Source organism: Ostrinia furnacalis, unplaced genomic scaffold (genome assembly GCF_004193835.3).
Source record: "Ostrinia furnacalis isolate ACB-3 unplaced genomic scaffold, ASM419383v2 OfSCF4280, whole genome shotgun sequence".
Classification (NCBI taxonomy): domain Eukaryota; kingdom Metazoa; phylum Arthropoda; class Insecta; order Lepidoptera; family Crambidae; genus Ostrinia; species Ostrinia furnacalis.
The window spans coordinates 713,463-741,156 of record NW_021134519.1 but is presented as its reverse complement, the minus strand read 5'-3'; the positions used below and the strand labels follow the sequence as shown (position 1 = coordinate 741,156).

Below are 27,694 nucleotides of genomic sequence, written 5' to 3'. Positions count from 1 at the left end.
AAAAGGTAAGACGTACTAAACTATAAACTATGTTTTGTCGAACACATAACTAGAGGTAGTATTACTTATGGCTGATCAAATTAAGGCCCGTATCATGAAATGATAGTCAAGTACTGATCAATCCCGTTAATCATTCAACGTACAAGCTCGGTCCATTTTGAGCTTTCAGAATACGACCTTAATTAAGGGCCAATTTCAAGAGTCCTGATAGAGTTTCAAATATTCTGCATTTATACATAATATTAGGTATACATATAAAGTAACAGGTTATCTCACTGAAATAGGCTTTTTCAGCAAGTGTGTTAACTGTATTCTGAGTGGCAATTGCCCGTTTTCACCATCAATCCTTAATTTTTAAGGGACCCCTATAAAAACAAAATTTCTGTTTTGTGTTACCATAGGGGTCACTTAAAAATTTGAGACTGAAGGTGAAAACGGGCATATAATGTTCCTCTGTTTGGGGGACACTTGGAACTTTTCATCACGTGTCTACACCAACGCACTGCTGACGTGGTTTACCACTGGCTCTTTTGTTTAAGAAAAGGTGAGAAGGTAAGAAGGGTAAAAGTGTACCTTAAAAACACCTATTCAAAAGAAAAAGGTGGCAAAATAAATAAAACTTTTAACTTTAACGGCTTCACAAAGGTGTGGTAACAACTTAATAATTATGAAAATCTTCCATTTTGTTTACACAAAAGTGGGCATTGTAGAAATAATACTTTATAGGGCGTCATCACTTACATTTTCAGCTTTAACCTACACGTATTTGTAAAGCCTTTGTGTTATGCATTAATATAATTGCTTTCATATTACTACTAGCTTTTGCCCGCGGCTACACCCGCGTGAAATTTAGTTTGTCACATATCGTCATAAATTATAGCCAATATGTTATTCTGGGTTAAAATCAATAACATTGCAAAGTTTCATCAAAATCCTTTCAGTTGTTTTTGCGTGAAAAAGTAACAAACATCCAGACATCTATAAAAACTTTCGCATTTATAATATTAGTAGGATTATTTTCCAATTTAACTAATTCACCTCAGCCTCAGATTAAGCAGTATTAAAAGGGATTATTAAAATTAATTAATCAAGTAGGAACGCATAGTGAGCTAATGCATGCAATCATGCAACAATGCGTAATTAGGTACACACTCAGTTCTATTTTGAATAATTCAAAGAGAGAATAGGCTAATAATCAAGGATCCAAATACTGTAAACTGACCTTGAAAGATAATGAAAGTAGATTTTGAGGCTGTACTATACTATCTAAAATTTTAGCATAACATTTCATTAACATTCAACGAGCAAGGAAGCGAAATGGTGTGGGTTTGATTCTCAACAGTTGCAGTACCTACCTAGGTACAGTCAAATAGTTCGTGACACCCAAGGTGGCCAAAAAGTTGACAACACAACCTTATTCCAATGAGGGCTGTCGTTTTAGCGCTCACCAATTGGCGCCACTGTAGAGTAAGGTCCTGTCACTTGCTAGTAGCGAAGACAGTGGCGCCAACTGGTGAGCGCTAAAGTGGTAGGAGGACTATCGCAATTGCACTCATCAAGATGGCGCCACTGTAGAGTAAGGTCCTGTCAATCGCCAGGGGTGCCAACTGTTAAGTATAAAAACGATAGCCCTCATTGTAACAAAGACATGTTGCGAACTTTTTGGCTACTTTGGGTGTCACGAAATATTTGACGCTGACTGTTCTGTTTTGTACGACAGCACATCAGGTTAAATACGTTTTTGTTGCAAAATAACTCCTATTATGATTGAATAAGACCTATTATGTGTGTGTGCAGACGATCGCGATCGGGATTACATTGTTCAATCAATGGAATGCTGGCATGTGCGAGAGTCGACTAGTATCGATATCGAATGCTTAAAGTAGACCCTTAGGTTTAAGTGAGCATTTATAATTGCCGTCTTAAGGCGCAATAGACATAAGAAGTGCGTAATGTAAACTAAAAATAGAAAATGCGTGTCGAATGCGCCCACACATTCTTAAACGGGACATCATGATATTATCCCCTTTTAACCGTGGTCCCAACGCTATAACCCACTGGTGGTACCCACTGAACTAGTAGTTTTTCAGTGGGTAACACATTCGCTATTGTACATACTTATTCTTTCTGGCAAGGACAAAGAAGTAGATGACAAAAAGAAAATAAGTCCACTTTTACATACTGTGGCAACATATTTTTAGAGCAGCAAATTATGGAAACAAACATTGGAGTCTTCCAGTGACTTGGACCACTTTTAGCTTGGAACACAGGCCAAGTCGCTGGTTTAAATTGTTAAATAGTTTTTCTTCCAGTGACTTGCCCCACCTTCAATATTTTATTAAATTAAACACCAAATCAACAAAAATCTACTCTATAGCCTTAGAGATGGGTCCAGCCTATCCCTGAGAGAAAAACTATTTAAAAATGCAAACCAATGACTTGGCCCGTGGACCAAGCTAAAAATGGGCCAAGTCACTGGAAGACTCAAACACTGTTGTGATGAATTTGAAAGTGTAGGTATGTACGAGTATATGTATTTCTTGTATGGTTATCCTAATAAATAAATAATAAAATAAAAGAAAGTGAGAAAATTGTGCAACAACAAATGCGGTGTGCCTACAGATTCTACAATAGCAACCTATACCTAAACAAATAGGTGTACCCACAATACCCACATGCTACCACGAAATACCAGCTTCCTTATTCGACGGCGAATTTGTCCTTGTCGATGACCAGATAACCCCGCTTGTTGGTCAAGTAATACGTAAATAAAAATGATTTGATTTTGTGGAAAAAAAAGTCGTGAGCTCTGGTGATTGGCCTTGCGCTTTGAAGGAGCTTGCAAGGAGAGGCGTTCTTTGACCCACATTGACTGGTTGTAGCTCATTCTGGTGCTATTCTTTGCGAGATTCCGCCCGCGACTGATAATTTTGATACTTGACCAAACAAGGGCTGATTCCACATCTCAAACACAACTACTTTTCCCACAGGATCTACAGGGTGGAATTTTGTAATGTCACCTGGAGGAGAAGTACCTACTCTTAATACTGTAGATAGAAAAATTTACTCAAAGAAAACATTCCTTTATTTTTGATAAGAAAGACAACTGCATTCAAAGATTTCCAAAAATTTGCTTACCACACCCGGGAATCGAACCAACTAAAATGTGTTAAAAATTACATCCTGTATTTTTATTGCATCGATCGTTAGGGTTAAGTTTATGGAAGAAAGCTCTCTAACAAACTTGATAAATCAAATGAAAGGAAAACCTTGAAATCTTGAATTATTGTAATTATTTACAGAAAATTGTTAGAATTGTTGGACCATTATTATTTTTATCATCACATACTCAAAAGGCTGTATGATATCCTTAATTAATCTAGCTTCGTTTTAAGATTTAACTTTTTATCTTCAAAATCGTATAAATTCTATTATAGAAGTAACATTATCGCTAGATATAACATTTTCCAGTGGGTTGAAGGAAAATATCAAAGAAAACCTTATAAAGTTAAAGGAAAAGATGCTATTTTCGTATGCCACGACTAATTAACAGTAGAACTCACACAAATTGACCTCTAATTGCCCTTAACCGTTTAGTTAAATAATAACCAAGACAAGTGGCTTTGCGGAAAATACTTTAAAAGGCACCTCGTGACTCTTCAAATGTGGTGTGAAATCTATACTAATATTATAAATGCGAAAGTAACTCTGTCTGTCTGTCTCGCTTTCACGCCTAAACCACTGAACCGATTTTGATGAAAGGTATAGAGATAGTTTAGGTCCCGGGAAAGGACATAGGATAGTTTTTATCCCGGTTTTTGAAACAGGGCAGGGACGCGCGCGATAGTGTTTTTCTGTGACAGACAAAATTCCACGCAGCCGAAGCCGCGGGCGGAAAGCTAGTAACAAATACAATCAACAAATTAGCGGTTTTATCACAGAGGGCGATTTCATTCAGACAACAAACTGGAACCTAGATAGGTACAAAAAAATGTGACAAGCAAGCACCGATTCGAAAGCTCTATAAATATTGATTTTATTGTCTAGTGACAGGCCTGGACATGGACACAAAATAATATTTTCTTAAACTCAAATAAAAATGTTGTATTCCACCTTTATAATTAAACCCAGGGCCTATAAAGAACCCAATTCTCTAATCACTAAACAAAAACACATAACTTTTATAAAAAACGTAGGTAACTCGTGTCTGTAAGGGTTGCCCTCGATTTCCCTTGGATCCCATCATCAGGTCCTGATTTGATGACAATGGGACCACCTCAGAAGTGTAATGCTATCAAACAAAAAATAAAACATAAAATATATCTACGTCGTGTCCAACTTTAGAACCTCCGTTTTTTCGTCGGCTAAAACTGTCTCACTCACCCTGTATAAATAAACGTGTTATATCTCCTGTTCAATTAGCGATAAATCTAATCCACTTTATTTTATTTGCCACGAGCTGGCCATAATTAAAATGGTTCCTACGCTCATCTCGGTTTAATTTCAAAACAGTGGTCGTCAGCGACACTGACCTCAGCATTTCAAGTGCAAGCGGTCGTTTACACCGGCGCGCGCGCACGCCCTAGACGGAGCACTGCGTTTGCGCAGCCTGATGGATGATGCCGAACTAAATTTTATTTTTTATTATTTTAGATTTAGATGTACCTACGGACGACAGCACATCTAGCTTCACACGGTGGAATTTTATCATGATACAGTCTTTTTTGCAGCAAAAATGTATACGACCTACGTTTAATTAGTTGCTTTATAAAGCGTTTGCAATTGGTGCCAATGCCAAATATACTATTTTTCTTTCTTATCCTACTAATAATAAACGCGAAAGTTTTAAAACAACCGGGATAAAAACCATCCAATGGCCTTTCCCGGGACTCAAACAAGGCAGACAGAGTTACTCTCGCATTTATAATATTAGTATAGAAGTATAGATAGATAAAGAAAATTTTGAATTTCGCCAGCTCATATTCTTGGGCGATAGGAGCTACTAAATGTTACTTTTACCCCAAAAATTACAACTTCTGCGACAACAAACCTCACACGTGCAAAAATAACCATAACTACTCGTAACATAACGTTTGCAGCATTGACCATATTATCAGTTGAACCAAATCTTGTTGACTTGTAACCGTGGGGTTAAGGTTAACTACTCCGCGCATTGTAATTTGACTGGAATTCGGTTAATTTCCGGACTCCAGTCAGCAGTATATTTCGTGATACTATAAATTATGTGAAGAGGGCGTTTGTGGTAGGCTTTACGAGATGTTTAGAGTATACTTCACTTTGGAGTCTCATCATATAATAAATAATAAATAAATAGTTATAGGTACTTGGACATTTATTTACACTACGCCTCTAGTCCCAAACTAAGCAAAGCTTGTAACTATAAGTACTAGACAGACAACGGATATAAATGATATAGGTATTCATACTTACATACTTTTTTTTTTGTAAATTACATCAAACAATTAATGTTCATGCAAACAAATATTTGTACTGAATCGAACCTGTGACGTCTCGGCATAGGAGTCCGTTTCGAACCACTACACCAAACAGCCGACAATACAAGTCTTTGTCAATTGTGCTTAACAGCATTTTATCAGTACCTTTCAAAAAACTATTATTACAGACAATTGGTAAATTATTTACTATTTATTAGAGATTTTAGCGGAAATCTCCATTTGGTTTTGGTAAATAAGAGAGGGTTGGTCTCATGCAATGGAGACGGACTGAATGAGCTGATGATGACGAACTTCCACGGCTTTTAGCATGTAGGCGTTATTCATTTTAATTGAACTTTAAGGTTTATATATCTTTCACATGAACTCATGTGACAGAAAAAATTCTCGTAAAAAATATTTTTTTAATTAAAAGTAATTAGTAGTTATTGGGGGAGGCCTTTGTCCAGCAGTGGACGTCATTTGGCTGAAACGAACGAACGGACGAATTAAAAGTAGCACTCGTTGAGTTCGAGTGATGTTCGATCGAACTTTTTCGGTTGTGAACAAACTGCGAACGCACAATCTTAACAATTTGTATTATTCGAATATATTTGCGAATGTGCATCGATTGCATCTGAATCGAGTGCAGGTCAATTGCCTTTGATTGATCGATTGCGTCGCTCTAAATGTCCCACTTGCTTAATGAGAGTTGACCATTGACTCCGATGCTGCGTAGATTGCAGCATACAGAGTGGAAACGATAAGTGATCTCACTCGATTATTTCTAAACTATACGAGACTAGCTCTCCGCCCGCGGCATCGTCCGCGTGGAATTTTGTCTTTCACAGAAAAACTTTATCACGCGCGTTCCTGTTTCAAAAATCGGGATAAAACTATCCTATGTCCTTTCCCGGGACTCAAACCATCTCTAAGCCAAATTTCATCAAAATCGGTTCAGTGGTTTTGGCGTGAAAGAGAGACAGACAGACATAGTTACTTTCGCATTTATAATATTAGTATAGATATCGAAAATCTAATTAACTACTGATCCTGAAAGTGCATCTCAAGCTCTATCAAACGGTGTCGATAATAAGTTACAGAACAAACTGGATCTATCCGATAGTTCAATGTTTCTAGCTTCCATAGACGAAGGACGCCACTTCGAACAATATTAGAAGTGTTAAAAATTTAATAATAATAATAATAAACTCTTATTATAATAAACTCATAAATTGTATTCTTTTAACGTTGGTTTTAGGCTTTACTTGCTATGAGAAACTGCACTCATGCCACCGGGCTCATCTACTTACTACACCGGACAGTGGTACTAAATGTATGGAAGCTGGAAACATTGAATTTTCGGACATATCCAGGTTTTATTTCCAGGTTTTTGTAACCAATTTATTGATGCCGTTTCATAGAACTCGTGAAGAACTTTCAGAATCAGTAACCAGTATTTCGATATCTTGTATAGTTTAGAAATAATCGAATGAGATCTCTCATCGTTTTTAGTTTCCACCCTGTATAAATTGGAGAAATGATATGCCAATGCAGTTCAGGAACGTTTAGTGAACTATCGGCCGCGGTTTATTATGATAAAGCAAAGTCCATTCACGTTAACTGCAATCAAATCTTTTAACGTTCGCAAATATTACAAGGCTCGGATGGGTCATTATTGTAAGTAGGTACGAGTACAACTTTGTTAGAACTTTTAATCGATTTTTTATAAAATCTTTTTACATTTATGGTTTTCTATTGGTGACTGAGATTTACTATCATTATATTTAATACTTTTAGATATAATGAGACGAAATATAAGCACTTTGTTTGAATGGTTAAATTCAAACTTTTTGAAACTTTTTCACACTTTCAAGACGCGTGAGAATATAATAATATCGATTTTTTAATTTTATCAATGACGTAGTTTGAAACCACACTAATGACGTCACGACTTGTGAATCATAGAGTAGGTTCTACGTTCACGTTTTCCTGTAATTTTGTGTTTTGTTTGGACCCATTCTTTCATATGAATCAGTTGGGTCAAAAACTTTAAAAATACTTAACTGTTAGGAATCTGAAACGAGTCGTCATTAAGTTATACTTATTACTTAGATAAACATAGTAGGTATTTGGTTATCAAAATAATGTTTCACGAAAACGCATGTCATGTAGGCTATAACTATAAGGCTGAGTTGCACCACCTAACTTTGGTCGTAACTCTGGCGATAACCGGTGCTTTTTGTATGGAATTTTACAGATTTTTGACGTTTGTCAAAGTTAAAGTAAGGTGGTGCAACCCAGCCTAAGCCTAGACAATGATGTGACAGTTCAAATTTAGTGATTTGAATTTAGAATTCTGTCTAGACAAACTCTTGACAGCGAATCAGCAATCGAACGCCGAATTCTGAATTTGAAATCGTTCCAAATACAAAAGTTATACAAACGAATTCCAGTTTTTATAGAACGCGGCCAGTAAGCCGTGATTCAGCCTGACCTTCGGAGGAAAGCGAAACCGGTGTGGGTCATCGCGCCGGCCGCGCTCGCTTTCGAGAGAGGCCGTGGACGGAGCCTCCTCGCGCCCTCTGCGCTCCTGGTACACTGACGACGTTTTACATTTTCCTGGCCCCGTGCCTAGGTTGCGGCACGATGCGGGCCACAATACTTACTTATCGACGATTTTAGACGAAGAAGTTTTTTTAGTCACTTTTGAGTTTTGAGTGCAAAAAAACTATCAAAAGTCAAAACCACTTGACCGATTATGAGTTTTGACTGTAACATAATACATACGAGTATCTGGACCGGCGGATTTTTTATTGGGTTATACAATTGAGTGTGTATCTAGTACCTACTCGTAATTCTTAATGTAGGTGATTGATTGATTTGATTTGAATGTTTGTCATCTAGTCTTCCTAGAACTTTCAATAGTGGTCATTTATTTTATACTTATTGATATGATAACTATATTACAAGAACAACAATTTAGGCTGAGTTGCACCACCTTATTTTAACCGTAACAGTAACAATAACCGTGGCTTTTTGTATGGAGTTTGACAGATTTTTGACGTTTGTCAAAGTTAAAGTAAGACGGTGCAACCCAGCCTTAGTGTCGTTTGATCAATCAGGAATTCTGACTGAATGGTTTTTCCTAAAAATACTTCATTCGATATGACTTGGAAACTTTTTGCGATTACTTAATTTGATATGCATGTCTAAGATTGAGTTGCACCATAACTTTGACAGTAACTTTAACGATAACCGGTGTTTTTGGAGTTTGACAGATTTTTGACGTTTGTTATGGTTAAAATAAGATGATGCAACCCAGCCTAAGTTATTTTAAAAGGTGTTGGATTCACACTTTTGTCTTCCTTATTCATACCTAAATACTTATAATACGCTTTAGTACAGTAAAGATTGTTTTCGATCTACCCAGCAATCGTGAATCGACTGTTATCAATTAAGTAATTCATATTTAATTGTGGTGAATTGAAGTCGATACCTACTTAGGCCCAGTACGGCTAGCACGAAAAACTTTCGAGTTCTAATCGTTTGCGTATTCGAATCGCCATCAAAAGATTTAGTACGAAAACTACAACAGCGCCCTTGTGAACGTGTCGTAAAGTGAACTGAGTATGACGAATGGTCGCAGGAAACTTATTTTGAGAATCAAAATTGTTACGTTTTCGTTTTATTCGAAGGTTGAGTATCGAATTTTGTCGAATACGCAAACGATTCGAAGACAAATTTTGTTCATACTAGAGGTACGGGTTTTTGATCCGTAGTGAACAAGTTGTTAAATATCGACAGGATTCGTTGTTCGAACGATGGTATACTTTTAGTACATTTTTAACTATTAGTTTATATTTTGTTAACATTCCATTAGTAACGTAATTTGTCAATTAATTAATTGAGTTAACTACGGATCAAAAAAGTTATCCTCAGTTAGTTAGACTGCAAAAGTAAAATAACTTTTTGTATGTAGGTACCCTTTGTTGTTCATACTTACGATGTAACTAAAAAGTTGCTTAATACTTACGCTGTTCACAAAGGAACTCAGTCCTTGGTCGAGTCAGGACTTGCTCCAACGCTCCAGGAGACTAATGTTTGACGTCAGCATCAGCTCAGAAGTCGTAGTCGGTGGTAGATGCTCCAACTCTGCCCGAAGTTACGTCAGGAGTAGACAAGGTTTTGACTTTTTGTATTTTTATTTGATTGTTCAGATTTATCAGCCACAAGCGGTGAATTAAACAGCTGATCATCAATTTACGGATGTTAAGTAGTTATTTAGTTACTGTAAAATTGTTAATTTTAAAAATACGTAGTCACTTTTTAGCTCTTAATAAAGACTATGAGATTGATTGATTGATGTCAATCACCTAATAAGGACCGCGACCAGCTCATAATCATAAAAGTTGACAGACACCACATTCAGTATCCCCACTTCAAAATAAATTATATTCATAACCTACTTAGCTTTATTTCATTATCTCCAAGAAAAGAGAAGTACCCCACTAGATCATTAACTTTTAAGGTGAATATACACTGGAGCATTTTCTTGAGCATGTGACGTTCTTACGAATGGTAGGCACAACAAAAAGAAGCAAACAAGTAAAAGCTCCATTTCCAAATCGGACACTTAAACAATGAGTATTATAGAGCAGCTCGTTGGTCTGTTACAAGTTAATGCTTTAGTCTATACTCACCTTTATGAGTACGATTTTGTGTCAACTGTTATGTAATTCAGTTTATTTAGTTTTATATTGATTCATACTTACTCGTACTTCAGAAGTGCTAAGCTAAATAATTAAAATTTAACCTATGACTTCATTTCCTAAGTGTGAGGTGTTCAAAATGAAATTTTAATCTAATCTACTATTCTTCATTTTTAAGATGTTTTATATTATGTATAATTGTGTTTAGATAGTCCAGAACAAAGAATTCGTGTACATTGTATTTCTATGATGAAAACATTTTTATGATTTAGTACTATTGAACCAAAAACATTGAAATCATAAGGAAGAATAAGAGGGATTTTTAAACAATTTCAATTAATTATTTAAAGTTTAATAGGTACTAATATTAGGTTTTCAACTGCACGAATTCTTTGCCCTGTAATTTTACTGATATGTTTTTCATTATACTAAATAATATATTTTGTGTGTGATGTGTGTATTTATGCTCACTTAGCCTGATTCCTGCCTAGATAGTAGTGTTTCCTAATTTTTAGGGGAAAACATAATAAATGCATTTGTACCAGCATTCGCACTGAGCAAAAGGGTTGAAAGGATAAATGAAACAACATTGTTTTTCACATTAAATTTATATTAACTCACAGATCTGAAACCAGCACTACTGCTATCGCATATTTAAGACGTAAACACCACAATAGTAGTCGGGATACATACATTATGACGCCATAACCTGAACCATATGCCGCTGGCCATGGTTGATTTGACAAAATTTCTGCGTTCCCGTCAATCGTGAGATAAAGGGGAAGAAATCTTGACAAATGTTATACATAATCATGAAATCGCTTTGCTTAAAATTATACACAAAATTCGCTGTGGATATCTGCAATTTGTTCATATACAGTACAATTACACAAATGTATACCTCGGGAATAACACATGATCGGATGTATCTGTAAAAATAATTGAGTATCGATATTATAATAGATATGAACAAATTACAACGCATAGCATATAGCTTTCGCCGTAGCGGTGTGACAGATCCGTCGCCTTAAACTAGTATAATTCTATGACCAAAACTTATCTAATACAGCGAGGAAGCGGTAAGAAGTGTATACCTTATACATAATGTATTTATCTTTTTTTTCTTGTTGGTGCGAAGACTATGCACTCCTCAGCGCCCCCACCGTACTGGTTTAATTGCGCTACGCTATAATAAACAAATTTCAATAAACGATAGAAAGCATGCACTTCCTCCTGCTACTCGTATCAACACGATTGGACGAGGGAACCATTTTAAAAAAAAAACAACATCTTATCGAATTTTACTCTTCCAATTTTACTCAACTCATTGTAACAGAAATCATCTGGTAACTGATAATTAAATTAATACATTATACACAAATATGATCATCACAAAAAATCTTACATCTTATCACTTAGGTGCTATTGTTATAAACTTGAAATCGCTACGTTAAACTTATTTCAAAATAAGTCTATCGATGAGTACGATAATAGAATATGATAAATAACAAATTCATCGTTATTTTATATTTACATTAGTTTATATTCTAATTAATACTACTAGTGTGTGCTTTAAACAGTATGAGGAGAGACAAACATCCCGTATACAAGGTGGAAGGGGGAGGCGGGCAAAAACTAACACCAGGAACTCGGATCTTTCCGGAACTCGACTAGTCTGATTCCTAGTCACTTTAGTTTTTCGGTCCCTATTAAAAATCGCAAAAAAACCACGTTGATACTACAAAAATAAAAATAACAATTAAACTCACTGGTTTAAAATCACCTTTAGTCTGAATTCACTGTCAAAGTTTTACGCCGACCTGTCCTTTACACCCTGTATATATATTGTATACATATATATATATTTATGAGGGCGAGATGCCGGGGGCTGCGCAAGCGACTGTCTCCTACAGTAAATAATATATTTAAACGAATCACTTTCGTGGAAGGCAGTATGAGGTATATTGTTTTCGTGCGCCAGCAGAGCCCGGCACCCGCTTCACAACACTAGATATTATATTTCTTATACTCATTAATTGAGGTAGATAAGTTTCAAATATTGTGTCACTGTTACATTATTGCTATGAAGAAAATACTTCTGTTAATTATACATTTTCTCAACAATATACGTAATAACATTTGTATCCTGTATCTATAAAAACTTCACAATAATTTGTACGGATATGAAATGTGCATAGTCGACCACGATCGTGTTGTTTATACAACCGCAGTACCATGACACAAGAAGTATATATTTGTATATGTAATATTATAATATTTCTATAATATAATATGGAGTACTATATCGTATCAAAATTAACATGAAATTTCATTCGTATCTAAGAGGTAGGCCTTTTCTGTCCATAATATAATATAACATGACAGATATTGCTTTTTAATTTATCAATCAATTTATGTATAATAAATATGTGTTTGTATATACGGATAGAACAGTAGCTGATGAGGTAGATCAACATTGAGTTTATACTATTTGTATAAAAATACTTCTGCAATATAATCAACATTCAAATACAAACATTATCAAAATTAAGTGGATATAATGTTCATATTGCACATCTTATGCAGTGATAAACGAATTCTTGGTTGTAATAATGCGACCAATGATATGAGGCGCGGGCGCGTCCCGCACGTACGCGACGAGAAGCGGCGCCCGCGCACGTGGCCTCGATATGTCCCGTCAAACTGTCAATTCACCGATTTTCACGTAATATGTACAAGGAATTTACGATTCTCATAATAATTTCTTTAGCAATACATCATCAATAGTCGTGACATATTAATTAATACTATACAAAAAACATTTACATTATTATTTTAAATTATTGCTAGAGAATTTCATTATTTTTATTACGCTAAAAACATTAAAAATAAATCGTTTCGCAAACAGTTGGCGGAATAATTATTTTGGCAACGTTTAGGAAGACTACTTTCCTACCACTAACGAAACAGGAATGTATAAACTAAATTCGTTCATAACACTTGGTAACTAAAATTGGATATAAATTATTTTCATCCATTCACGAAATAATTCTGATTTTAAACAAAGAAAGTTAACTAGCTTATATTAAAACAAATGTTAACAGACAAAATAATAATAGGAAGCACCGGGAAATTATCAATAATGAGTTATAATCAATAGAAGAATTTTATATCTAGAACAAAACTGCTAGTGTCTACCTAGCACTCTCAGGACGCCAGTACTGATGCGGACACTTGCGGGGCAGCGCGACTGCGACGCGACCGTGACGTGACCGCGACGACGCGGCGACGGGGCCGCGGCGCGGCGCCTTCGGCTCAGACCGGTCCCGAACTAGTGAAGCCCGCCTGGACTTATCGAAACACGAATCACTACTACTAGGTGTTACACATATAATTGGATCAGTATACCGATCACATTGTACTCTTGGCGAAACTATCAATAATTTGGCATCAAATCGTTATTCTCAGATAAAATTTCTTTTACTGACATCGCACTTTCACTGGAAAACATTTAAATCAAAACATTTACTATTAACATGACAGGTGCCTAATTACAATAACTGGCTGGCAAACGTCCCATTCAATAGGTATATACAGAAATTATTCTACTTAAGTAAGTACTTTTCGAAATACAAAGTGATTTTAACGTTAACAATCATTACGAAGAAATAGAATTTTAACTAAAATAAATCTATGGTCCATAGATTACAATAAAATTAAGATATGTTGCAGAACGTCTAGACGACCACTACACTCGACCTGAAATAATAATATTACCTGCTTTACCTAATATTTTTTATAGTTCATATGTAAAATTGATATGGTTTGATCTAAAAAATATCGCAGACTAAAACGCGAGCGTCATGTAATTACACGTTTAGCGCCCAGACAGCCAGGCATGTAAAGTCACCTTGCGTGAATGCAAGGTTAAGTTGAATGAACAACAAAAACTAACTAGCCGGCGCGCTAGAAACCCATTGGCGCAGTTGTGTCCTCACGGGGACCTCCGCGTGGCGGGAACCGAACCGAATCTCAACGGGCACGGAATACGTCAACAAACCCACTCTCAGTATGCGACGTCACCTCCCGTCCGATCAGTCGTCGCAATGTCGTGCGCGCAAATACTCTATCTGATCGTCAAGTACGAATCGCGTCGAGTCTTTCCGTAATAATGATAAACCGAAACATAACATAACACCGATTAAACATCATAGACTACGCAACTAGGTAAAAATTATAAATTATTGCAAAGTTCCTATTTTCGTACTCGAAAATGATATGTGCTCGCGTCACTTACGAATTATCATTTTTAATTAAAAACGATCTGATGCGAGTTTGGCGGCGAAGTCGAAGTCGTCGACGATATCGAAGACGACGAGGAGTTCGACGACCGCGAGTTTTTCTTAATATGAGTATCGAAATGCTTTACCATGTGATCCTTTCTTATAAACGCTTTGCCGCAATGGTCGCACGCGAACGGCTTGCACCCGGAATGCAGGCACATGTGGCGCCGCAGGTCGGTTTTGTGATTGAAAGACTTCGGACACTCGTTACATTTGAAGGGTTTGTTGTCGGTGTGCTTTAGGTAATGACCCTCGTAGGAAACGTCGTCAGAGAATCGTTTACCGCAACGATCGCATTTAAATGGCTTCGCGCCCGAGTGGAATGTTTTGTTGTGCTGTGTGAGATAGCAGGCTTTGTTGAAAATTTTGTCGCACTCGTAGCATTTGTGCACCGTGGCCGGTGCGGCCTTCTTGACCTGGTTGCGCTCGGCGAGCGGCGTGGTCACCGTCGAGGAGATCAACGGCGAGCCGCGGTTCTCATTTTCCGCCTTCGCGCTCTCCGGACTAGCAGGAGATTTCATTTGCGACCCGTAATTCTCTTTGTTCGCGTAATCCATTATATCCTCTATCTTCAGTATTTGAAGCTGACTAGCATCTGTACGCAGGATATCATCTTCGCGTTTTATCGTTTTACCGCCTACTGCATACTCGTACGGATAAAGTTTGACGTGATCTGAACTGTAACTAACGACATTGTCTTTAGTAGCTCGCGGCGAGTAGCTATAATCGTACGTGTCGATTCCCTGCCCGCATATCTCGATATTACTATATTGCAAAGGAGTGTTTACCGGATCGACGATGATGTATCCTGCGGTCGACTCGTCAGCGATAACTTGACCCCCCACGTTAGGCTGTGTGATATAGTTTGAAACATAAACGCTGAAGCTCTGCGTTTGGAGCTGGGCGAAACTAGGCAAGCGTCCACCCGCAGGCTCACTAGACGTTTCTTGTTCCATAACCTCGACATCCTCTGGTGCTGATTCACCAAAAGTAGCCGGACTGGCTATAGGCAGATTGTTGATAGCCATATCCATAACGTGGGGGGCCATCCCGTTTGGGTAACTCGGTGCTATAGTCTGCTGAAAATTCTGACCCAAATATAATGGGGTGTGCGTGGGGTCCGGAACCGAAGGCGCCAAAGGATCCGTAGACCTCTGGCTGTACGGGTTGACACCCAAATGACTGAACGGAGGCAGCGTGTGCGCCGTAAGCGCCGGCGTACTCTGAGTTAGCGGCGGAGTTGAAATATTGCTGGTTGATACTGATAGCAGGCCCCTCATATGATGATTTTGAGAAACAGAGGGACCTGCTTCCCCGTTTGGGGGATTCCCAGCTGTTGAAATTGCGACACCCTTTGAACCCTGCTGAGAGTTATCGTTAGGATTCCCTATACCTGGCGGTTGACTACCTATATTGAGCGGATGTGACCCAACTTGGTGCTGTAACGGATGATTAGCTAAAGGATTATTACTGAAATTATTATCTAAATTACCCTGTTGAAGATGCGTATATGGTGACTTGGACTGCATGGTGGCCACGCGGTGAGAGCGGTCGAAGTTCTGCGATGCGTAGGGGGACTGGAGCGCGGAGTCGTCGACGCTGCGGCCGTCGTCGGAGGGGGCCGGGCTCTGCGTGTTGGAGTCGGCCGACTGCTGCTGTGCGCGCTGCAGCGAGTCGCGGCTCGGGTGGTGGTGGCTGGAGATCGGCATCGTGGCCGGGTCCGGCTGGCCCGACGACCTCACAGCGTTCTTGTGCAGCGTGGTGTTGTAGTGCCTCTTGAGATGGCCCGAACTTGTGAACCATTTATTGCAAGCGGTACAGTTGTAGGTTTTTGGTCGTCGCGCTTCGTTTGACTTCCAATTAGCACCTTTCCCACCGATCGATGGCAAGGTTGAAGATGTGGGATTAGCAGGCTGTGTGCTTGTTATTTGAGGTGCCGCCGGAGAATCGTATGGCCTATAAGGAGGCTTCATATCCGGGTTGGAAGACGCCAAGCCAGCATAGTCAGTCAGGGGCGGCATTTGAACACCTGGATATATTTTTTGCTCTACATGCATGAATTGCTTTTGGTCATGATGCCCAGGAAGAAATTTGTCTTGGGCGTAAGCAAACTTTTGTTCAGGATGAAACATTTTGGCGTCGGTTGGGTATGGTGTTTTCTGCTCCCCGAACATTTTTTGCTCTTTGAATAGTGATACATCGCCGTTAATTTGGGGGTTGCTGTACAGCTTCTGCGTTTCCCATGGCATCATCGGTACCGTCCTGGTGTTGACTTCTCTGCCAGGTTGCGGGGCTTCATCATATGAAGGGTTTGGCTGCTCGCCCTCATTACCTTGATAAACGACTTTTTGTGAATCCAAGTCTAATATATCGGAAGATTCTTCATGTTCTTCCTTGATTTTTGTGTTGTCATTAGAATACCCAGAATTATTGTATTGCTTGCCTGGAAATTGTTGAAATGGCAGCGCAGCAGAATTGGGGCCTGAGCTGGTGCCAGCGTGAGCCGAGTTGCAGTGCTCGTTGAGCTGCACAGCGGAGTCGCAGACAAAGCCACACTTGTCACACTGGTTGGGTGATGGCGACGGGGTCGGCTGGTTCAAAGGCTGACCATACAAAGGACTTGAAGATGATACTTGTGACACACGATCTTGCATACTGTATGGGTGGAATCGTGTGGGTTTATGGTACTCCTGACTATACTGCGACTGTTCCCAATTTATTTGTTCGGAATGTTGATTTTGTGGAAAGCCAGAATGAGAGTAATTGTTACCGAACTGAGCTCCTGGTGAAAAGTTGGTTTGGTCCGGATTCTGGTAGGGCGAGGGTGCGCTGTGGTAGCTCTGCGGCGTGGCGGGGTGCGGGAACTGCGCCGAGGTCTCCGGCGTGGCGCGCTGCTGGAACTCCGGGCTCGGCTTCGTGATCATGCTGTCGCTGGAGTCAGCCGGGGCTGACACTGTAGTCTCCGATTTCACTTTTGCCCCGTTATTATTATCAGTGTCATTTTGAGAGTTCTGCGTGCCCCATTTAACGTACAAGTTTTCCTTGTGATATTGCAAATGTACCTCTAATGAATCAACAGTGTCCAGATAGAGATCGCAAACCTTACAATGGTAATCCCTCGACGGTAAGGTCGACGACACAGCGCTGCTGTTAGCCATTTAAATCATCAATCCAGCGGAGAGCACCGTCTCCTCCAACGAAAAAAAAATAATAAAAAAATAACACTTCTCGTGTCGACGTACATGTAGTCCGCGCTTGTGTTCAGACGCCACAGGTTAGAGTCATGGTCGCCGCTCCGCGTCTCCCCTCGCGATCCGACTTATACTACGGCGATGTTTTCGAAGAAAGTTTTTCGCGGCATTTCCGCGGGCGGGCGGGGGCGCGCCACGTGCGCGCGGTAAACACTCGCCGGCCACAACAAACCGCGCGCTCAGTCACTGCACTCAATGTTCACACAACTCGAGTTATTCTTCGAAAAGTTTCATTATCGCAGTTCACCAAACTTATTGTCACTGGTATGAGTCTTAATTAAAAATCAGTGTCTTTAAGTACTAAATCACAGAGCGGTTCGCGATGTTTGACAAGTTAAAAGTTGGCACTTGTTTGTAAACCCGGCAGCGCGGTAGTTTGTAGTAAAGATGGCAAGCGCGGCGCGGACACTGCGCGGGTCACCCGGGTACGGACGCTGTGACCGTTTACAAGCAACTGACAGCCTTCCCGAAGTCGCCTTCGGGGGCATGACTTCAATAACAATTCGCAACGTCGTCCCCCACCGAGGCGTGCGTGCGAGTGAGAGCGGCGCGCGGTGATGAAGTTATCGCTCCTTCGTCCTTTTGTGCGTCCTTGGTGCGAGCGAGACGGGTTTGCGGGAGGGGGGGCAGGTGCGGCGCGGGGGACGAGGCTGGTCCTACTCTTTCTCAAAATTGAAATGCCCGGTCGAAATGTCCGGTGATGCTGCGTCCGAGCGGGACAGGGATAGCACCCACCCTTGCGATGCGGGCGGACTGGCGGACTCAGCCCTGCGACGAATTTCTATAAATTTTAAACCTCGTCTTATTTTACTGAAGCTGGACCATCCAAAGTAATTATCGACAGTTTCATTTTTTTCTCTCAAAACCAAATTAAACACATGCTAAATGCTAAAACGGAGATTGTATTAATTGTTTGTGATATCTATTACCTACGTAACAGGAAAACCTATCTAATCTTGACCTGCCTTGACTCTCGGGGAGCTTAGACCAGTCTTTTATCGTATCTTTAAGAACATTTAGCACCTACCTGAATGCTAACTACTTCCACATTCAATGTCAATAACCGGCCAACTGCCCGTATAGTAAAATCTATTTACACATCTCGTGAATAAAAAATGATAGTCCGACTGTTTTGCTAATCTGCATAATTTAAAGCGTTAGATTCGATCTGCGAATCTCATAAATAGTTTATCTGATAAACAAGATAACGTGCAATGCCATCTCTAAGACGATTCACTCGACTTTTTTTAAAATAAGTTCATGCTTAAATTCATTTTAAAATTAAAATAGGTTCAGCTTATTGACGCATTGAAGTGCGTAGCTGTGGAAACATTTTGTATGCACTGTAGCTATAGCCTATAGGGTGCGATGCGTAGGGCACAAAATCTTGCATTGGCCTTCGAGGGACGAGGGGTGGTGGGCGATAGATAATTTCCTAATGATGATTGAAAGAAAGATGTTGATCTTTTATTCTGTTTTTTATCTTTTATCGAATGTAGGTTAGACGTGTGTTATTTTAGAGGGGGTTCGGGGGTCCAGCGGGCACCGGCCATGCAAACTATGGGGGAGTGACCATCGATTTTCTCGGCCTCCGATCGCTCCGTAGCCCACGCTCCCCTCTGGACTGGACCGCGGGTGTTCGCGTTTAGCATTTCAACTGAATAGTTGCGTAAATTTTAAGGGATGGATATTCAATTTTGAAAGCCGGCTATTTGTTGGCCGAAAGTGCACATTATTGTTTTATTATACTTCTGTGGCAGATAGATCGATGTATGATGATGACCTATTGGTAATGTAACAAAATTATGGTATCTACAACAAGTGATTGATCGTAATATTACGTTCAAGCGTTTAATAATGTAGACCTTTATGGATGGATGACATGGATGCCTAGCTACTTAAAGTTTTATCAGACACGAATGAAATCAATAATGTAGGTACCTACTTACTTCTATTATTGTACCTACTACCGCTACTTCAAGTAAGTAACTACTAAGTTACCAAAGTCAAGTTGCAAATAATTTTGGTATGTATTAATACATAGGTAATTAATAAATAATAATATGGATTTTTTGTAAGATATACTTTGCCATATAACTTGAACTCACTAGAATAAACAATTTTGAAGCAGTATATTGGCAACAATCCTAGGGGTGATCCTTTATCCCGCGCCAAAGTAGGCCCCGTTGTACAATCAAAATCAGTTCAGCAATAATGTTACAAACGTTCTTTACTTTAAATAAATAAAAGAAACACATAGATTTGTATAAATTTTGGCTTTCTATGATTTTAATGTCTATAAATACATAGGACCTACCACTTCTGCGTACTATTCAATCCACGTTTTGACATTAATGACACAAGATTTTAGCCTTACTTTTGACGAAGCTTTTGTATGAAGACTATCCATCTGGGCTTTATTAACTAGATACAATACCTTCAACATTATGGATGTTTTAGTAAGTTTTTTCGTTAGTATAGCTTTGGAATAGAAATCAAATCATCAATCAGAAGCTTTTCTAATTGTTACTTAATGGATTCCGTGGATAAGGTTACATTTATTTGTAAACAATCTAAAGGTCATTACACAAAGTCGTACAATCACAACATTCGCGAAGTTGTTTGCTTGCACAAAATACCTACTTAGGCTGAGTTGCACCAACTTACTTTAACCGTAACTATAACCATAACCGGTCTTTTTTGTATAAAGTTTGACAGACTTTTTATGTTCGTTAAAGTAAAGATGGTGCAACCCAGCCTTAAACCCAAACTAAGCTCCTGCTAACGTGTAGTTCTTAAACACGTCAAATTGGCATAGTACATGTCGTGGTGACGTAAAATTGACATGGTGGTGGACATAAGGATATAGTGGCTAGATTTTAAATCGAGGGTAAGCTGCAAAGACTTATCCCGATTTAAATGAAATTAATTAAATTCAATTAACTTAACCTAATTTAATTTAGGTAATAATAGAAAGCTTTTACTCATGGACAAGACACTAATTTAAAAGATTTTTATCCCCATGGGTTTGTTTAATTTTGTCTGTTTTTATACATTAATACTTATAAAGGTATGATATATCTTAGCTTTAGTAGAAAAACATATATTTTCTACCAAGACATAAATATGAATTATCACATTCCTAATTAGGTTTTTCTATTAACAAATTAGTATGTTTCCGGTGTAAAATATCCATTATTTTCCTTCATATTTTAAGACAAAATTTCAAGTTATTATGAGTACCTATGTCCTTTTCTAAGAACAAAACTATCATCAAACTTGCACAAATCTTATCCTAATCAAAACAAACGTATAAAAGGAAAATTGTTATCATCATAAATATAGAATCGCGAATTAAAGTTACTTATGTGCCCACTACTAGATATCCAGTATCCACGAAGATAGTTATTTTCAGCTATTAGAATGAATTTCTTCCCACGTTCTTCCCACACTTAGGATTGAAATATATTGTATAATAATCTTAAAACATATAAAAATAGTACTAGTATTTATAAATGTACCTAGGGAATTTTCCACTGCGCCTCTAGTCCCAAACTACAAAGCTTGTACCTACTGGGTACCAGACAACGGATATAAACATACATAAATATTTTTTTGTTGTTACATACATAATATTAATATAGAGATAGAAAACACCCAGACCAATATACAAACAAATACATATGTTCAGGTGCACAAAATGTTTGCATTGTGCGGGAATCGAACCCGCGACCTCAACATTAGTCCGTTACGATTTACAAACCACTACCCAAAGCCCTATACTGCACGTGGAACCAAATTAACATTATTAGGAAAAAAAAACGCAGGATTTCTTAAAAGCTCAGCATTGTGAAGCTTAAGCTTTCATGGAATTACTGCGTTAATAACAATGGCATTAAAAATCACCACGAGAGCTTGTGTGCGTGCTAATAAAACTATTATACAATAGGTCATTAGTGAAAGAGATAAAATTACAATAGTTTCAGCATTGAAGTCGCCGCTGACTGTACTTCTACTGATAACACACAGATTGTTAGCATTTTATCACCCCAGAAACAATTAGTGTTAAAAAGTATTAGGAAATAACAAATGATCACTATATTCAATTTATCTTACAAAGAGATGAATCAAAAAATATGTTAGTTTTAGAAATCCTTCAGTTTTTGACAATAGAGCTTTTAAGCTACTTCAGTCCATGATAACATAAGATAAGTCGTATTCCTGTGGATTTAATAAAAATATTCCACCGAATATTATATTTTTATACTCTTGTAGTGGGTGGTGCTAAGTTATTTGAGTAACTAGTTATTTTGGGTAACTCTCGGCCTTGTTGTATTAAAAATAAATAATAAATCAACATCATGTCACATTAAGGCTATCAAATCTATACTTATAATAAATCTGTAGAGAGGTCAATTCTGTACATGAAATATATTTTCAAAATAACTATCAGGGGGTGATTAGTGATCAATACTGATGCCAAAAATGCAATCAGTAAAATTTTTGTCTGTCTGTCTGTCTGTCTGTCTGTCTGTATGTTCCTTATAGAAACAAAAACTACTTGACGGATTTTAACGAAACTTGGTACAATTATTCTTCGTACTCCTGGGCAGGTTATAGGATACTTAGGAATTCCCACGGGCACGGGAATTAGCGGGAAAATCCTTTTGTATGAAAAATCTAAACTGCTTAAGTTAGACGCTTGAAATTTGGCATGCAGGTACCTTAGTAAACTGAAAGCTTAGTTACAACAGAATATTGCAAAATTCCCACGGGAACGGGAGTTAGCGGGAAAAAACATTTGTATGAAAAATCTAAACCGCTTAAGTTAGACGCTCGAAATTTGGCATGCAGGTACCTACCTTAGTAAACTCAAAGCTTAGTTACAACAGGATATTGCAAAATTCCCACGGGAACGGGAGTAAGCGGGAAAAACATTTTTATGAAAAAATCTAAACCGCGTAAGATAGATGAAGGGGGTAAAACGGGATTCACGCGTACGAAGTCGCGGGCGGCCGCTAGTTGATAATATGATGAGTATTATAATTAATGAAACAGCATAAATCGAATTTTCATAAATTTTTCCGCATTTTCCAAAATCGATATAGATTTATTGTTTGACACATTGAACAAGGAGATTTTTAAAGACAAGTTTTTAGCTACGAGTAGGTAAGCCTGAAATGCTCCAAGCTATTTAAGACTGGATCACCCCTTCGAAACTGTACTACTTTAGGTAAAACGAATGTGAAAAGTTAGCAGAAATAAGTTTATAACTGGCCTACCATTTTGATGCCACTGGCGGCTCATAGCGTTATTACAGCCCACTCGATAAAAGACCACTCACGTGAAGAGCCTTGAATGAACCTAGCTCACAAAACGCTAGTTTCAAGTAAAAAGCCCCCGTTTATTTAGGTCCACGCGGGCGTTAGTTGCTGCCACTAATAACACACATAATTAGTTTGTTCTTGTTTATTTTGCGGTCTTCAAAAACAACCTTTCTCGTCCAAAATTAATGTGGCCCTTAACTTAACGGCCTAAGGTTCACATTCGGAGCCTCGTGTCGGTTCTTAGAAGTGATGGGTTATAATTTCACATTGAATACCTATTCATAAGCCACAAAACAACATCTTGATCCCTATATAAAGTTGAATTTTGATGTACGTCTGTTAGGTCACATACTTGGAGTTAATGCTGAAACAAAGGGAGGTAGGTATTGCCTACAAAGCAGACGTTTAATTGGCGATCAATGTAAGTACCTATACTAAATACTAAAAGCTAGACGAAGTCTATTTTCTTGATGGACAGCTGACAGCGCGGCTATTTAACTTTATGAGTCATACGCCCGCGTCAGATTAGGCCAAGGTCAAGCACAAGCGCGGAGCTTTGAGCAGAGCTTTGGACTTGAAGTCCAAAGCAGGGCGTGCGTCGTTTTTCATTATATTATAATCAAATTCCTAACAATGAACAATATTAAAAAATAATAATGTTAATAAAAAAAGGAAAAATAATTAGAAAATCTCATTTTAAAGGAAAATTGGTGTACGTTTTGATGTGAGTTCCGGTTTCAGCTCCGCATATTCATCCTCCGCAAGACAAGGCAGTATCGTGGCAACAACGTGGCACAGATAAAGAACTGATTAACGGTTTAATCGACATATGAAGCCCTGCGTTTTGCAGTCGTGTAAAAACAGGACTACCAGGTAATACATACAGATAAAGATTTTTAAAAATTCAGTATGATAACTGAAAATTTAAAGTTTGGAGTGAAAATAATATTTCGAAACCTACTTTACAAAGGATACAAGTTTTTTTTTTTTTTTTTAGTCTGGTAGTTTAATACCAGATAATTAGAGATAAATGTAGATGTTGACTTTCTTAGATAGGTTTTTTTTTTTGGGAGAGAGTGGAATAGTTTCTCGCAGACATACAAGTTTGCTACTCCAATAAAACCAGCAAAGTGCGAGTCATGTGTGTGCTAAAGGTTCCGTACATTTTCAGGGCAATACAAGCTTTTCAGACGCAGTAAGTGGATAGGATCTGAAAATTCAGGTCACAAAATTAATTGAAAAGGTTTTTAGATTGTTGTTCCGAAACCCAAAAGGAGTCTTTCAGTGACTTTGTCCACTTTTAGCTTGGCTCACAGGCCAGGTCGCTGGATTTAATTTTTTAATATTTTTTTTCTAGTAACTGTCCACTTTCAATCAATAAATTAAAAAAACAAATCAACAAAAATCTACTCTAGAATCTTAAAGTGGGCCCAATTGGTGGAAGAAAAAATATTAATTTAAAAATTCAATCCAGTGACTTGGCCCGTGGACCAAGCTAAAAGTGGGCCAAGTCACGGGACCAACCAAATGAAACTTTTCCTGCTTACAAGAGGTTTCTGAGAAAAGTCCCTATCACTATATCTAGCTCGCAGATGAGTAAGTTAGTGAGAGCTTTTAAATTAACATTACATTACCTACATTATAAGGGTATAGGGTAAGTCCAGGATAGATGCCCCACTTTTTGAAACAGCTCTGTAACTCAGTCAGTAAGTTTTTATCAACAATTTGACCGTAGTATCTTTAAAGTTTGGTCTTTCGTCTATGATATTCCTATAAATTATTTTAGTTTAAGTTATACCGATTCTGAGTAAATACCATTTTAATTGACCTCTAAAAAGTGGGATAGACGCCTAATGTGGGGGATAGAAGACTCACTGTATGATTGCTTCAAAGGATAGATGCCTGATGCAGGGATAGATGACTCGTTAATACAGTTTTTGAACTCTAAGGATCAAATGCATTTTGAAATCAAACTAGCCAAGTATTATTATTTAAGATTGTTTGTTATTAAATGAATTAAAATGAAATTTAATATTTTTTATTAAAAATAATACTACTCCTTCTAGCGCAGTCGGGTAAAAAGGTAATTTGATCAGAAGGGGGCCCTATTTATTGCTTTCCTAAGGTTAGCCGTACTACATTATTTTTTTCTTCTTACTTGCTACCTGTGACAAAAAGAGCAGGTTAGGATAGATGTCCCTAGGTGCATGGGGCATGGCCCTAAGGGCATCTATACCCAAAAAAAATTAGGCAACTATCCTTTTAGCATAGGATAGGTGCCGTTTTTAATAAAAAATATAATAACACTAAAAATCGAATTAAACATATCTATCCCGTATAATTTATAAGATAGTCTATCAAATTATATAAAAATCTGCTTCATTTTACAGCTGACAAAAAAATTATCCATTAAAAAATACTTACCAATATTATTTCGACGCTCGCTAAGGTCTGGCCGCGGAAGATTTTTGCTCTCACTGGCTAAACGAACGCACTCTTTGATGGTTTGCGAGTCGAAAAGTGGTACGGGGAGGTCCCTTCCTAATCCTATTATACGTACTACAACTTTAGGGTAAGTTGCTTGTAACATAGTGTACTTAAAATCGCGGCACCTATCCCACTGGGGCATGTATCCTGGAATTACCCTAGACATAGTTTCAGGCTTTTCAGGCACGCCTCATAATACACCCTTTTTAGGATTCCGTAGCCAAATGGCAAAGAACGCAACCTTTATAGATTCGTCATGTCTGTCTGTCTATCCGTCCGTACTTAAGTTACAGCCACTCTTTTCCGAAACTATAAGAGCTATAATATTGAACTTGGTACGTACCTAGATGTATTCTGTGAACCGCATTAAGCTTTCCATACAAAAATAGAAAAAAGGCAATAAATGGGGGTCCCCATACTTAGAACTGAAACTCAATATTTTTTTCTTTTTTTTACAGGAATAAGTAGGTACCTAGTTACTTACTTGTTTGTTTTTACAGAATCAATGAAAAAGCAATTTAAATTACCTATACAACTATGTTCTTTTGTTCGTGATAAATATATTTGACATTGACACATATAAATGTCATAAAGAGGTTCGATTTGTTATTAAACAAAAGAAGAAGAAGAAAATACATATTCTATTTTTAAAAACCTAAGTCCTGTGCGTTTAAAAGAAGAAGAAGAAAATATGTTCGATTTTCAAAAATCCTGCGCATGCACAACCACGGGCGGGAGCTAGTTGTTGTATAATCGCCGTAATTCATTTTGGAAGATCAAACTTAAGGTCACTTTGTGCTAATTCTATGAACTGCAAGTCTGGTCGGACACCGCCTGCAGCCGGTAATTATTTTGTGATTACTAATAACAATTTTGCTGTCTGCATTTTTATGTGCACGTTATAGGTATGCTATTGTTTTTATATGCTTTGACCCCTGCGTCTTAATTCTTTGTTCGCCGTTCCAGAATTAAAGTTACATTTCGGTTATTAAGGCCCAGTTTTTTTATTCATAGTTAAAATAACTAATTATTAAATTTTGCTACTAATGGTTAAATATTAACAAAATGTAAACAATTAGTTAAAAAATGTAGGTACTAAAAGTCAAGCTAACTATTGTTCGAAAAACATTTTTTCTGATATTTAACCACTTGTCATTTGACATCTGTCAAATTTGACTATTGGTTATTTTAACTACGAATCAAAAAACTGGGCCTAATGCCCGTTTTCACCATCAATCCCTAATTTTTAAGTGACCCCTATGAAAACAAAATGCCTGATAGGTATGTGTATAGGTGTCACTTAAAAATTTGGGATTGATGGTGAAAACAGGCATAAGCCTTTCATCATCACAATCATAAGTAATATTGCAACTAGGATAATTATAATATTTTACGTTAGTTAATACCTACTTACTTATATTCTAAAAACTAAACGCAGATCAATAGTAGGTATCAGAACAGAATCGATTTGTTTCTAGTTAGTTTATTTTAATCAAAATCGATATTTTCTACGTCTAGGTAATTAATCTAGCCTAGTTCAATATTCAGAATATTACAGAACTCTCGAAATCAAATATAAAAATAGGTTAGGCCCTTAATAACTCAGTTTCTGAATGAATTTAGATAGGCTTTTTTTTTCATTCCAGAATGACTAAAGTTTCATGCCATAAAATAAACAGGGAACCATAGCAGTTACATTTAAACCAAATTTTATAAATCAGAAATCCGATCCTGCTAATTTTAAGTTGACCAGTAAAACCCAACAGCCCTGGCATTTGGGTACCTTACTGTATAATTAACCAAATTAAATTAAAATAATACAGCAATGCAGAAAATGTAATCGTAGAAAAAGCTTTGAATACACCTCACATCAAGTAAGTCTGAATATAAAAAAAAATCAATACGCTTCTAAGACCATTTCATCTTGTGCATTCACTGCGTAAACCTTCCAATGGCATTTCTCCTACAGTGCTAGTGAAGTGTCCAAATAGTGCGACGTTGTCAAATTTACATCAGTGCACCGAAAAAATGCATCTAGCAACATCGCATCCACCCCCGCTCTAGAATCACCCACACGCCAGCGAGTTAGGGTTGCCACTTCTCGATGTTTCACATTCGTAA

The 27,694-nt window shown here is 37.8% G+C and overlaps 1 protein-coding gene across 1 annotated transcript; it reads right to left on the bottom strand.

Annotated features, from left to right (window-relative positions):
• Positions 1-10,754: 10,754 nt before the first annotated feature.
• On the bottom strand, positions 10,755-18,285 carry zld (zinc finger protein zelda). The gene has a single exon (XM_028313593.1). The coding sequence runs from the start codon at positions 17,664-17,666 to the stop codon at positions 14,475-14,477; it is 3,192 nt and encodes a 1,063-aa protein (XP_028169394.1). The 5' UTR covers positions 17,667-18,285; the 3' UTR covers positions 10,755-14,474.
• Between the last annotated feature and the right edge of the window lie 9,409 nt (positions 18,286-27,694).

Excerpts from the sequence above, each read along its gene's own strand:
- zld (XM_028313593.1), bottom strand. The coding sequence starts at position 17,666 with ATGGCTAACAGCAGCGCTGTGTCGTCGACCTTACCGTCGAGGGATTAC.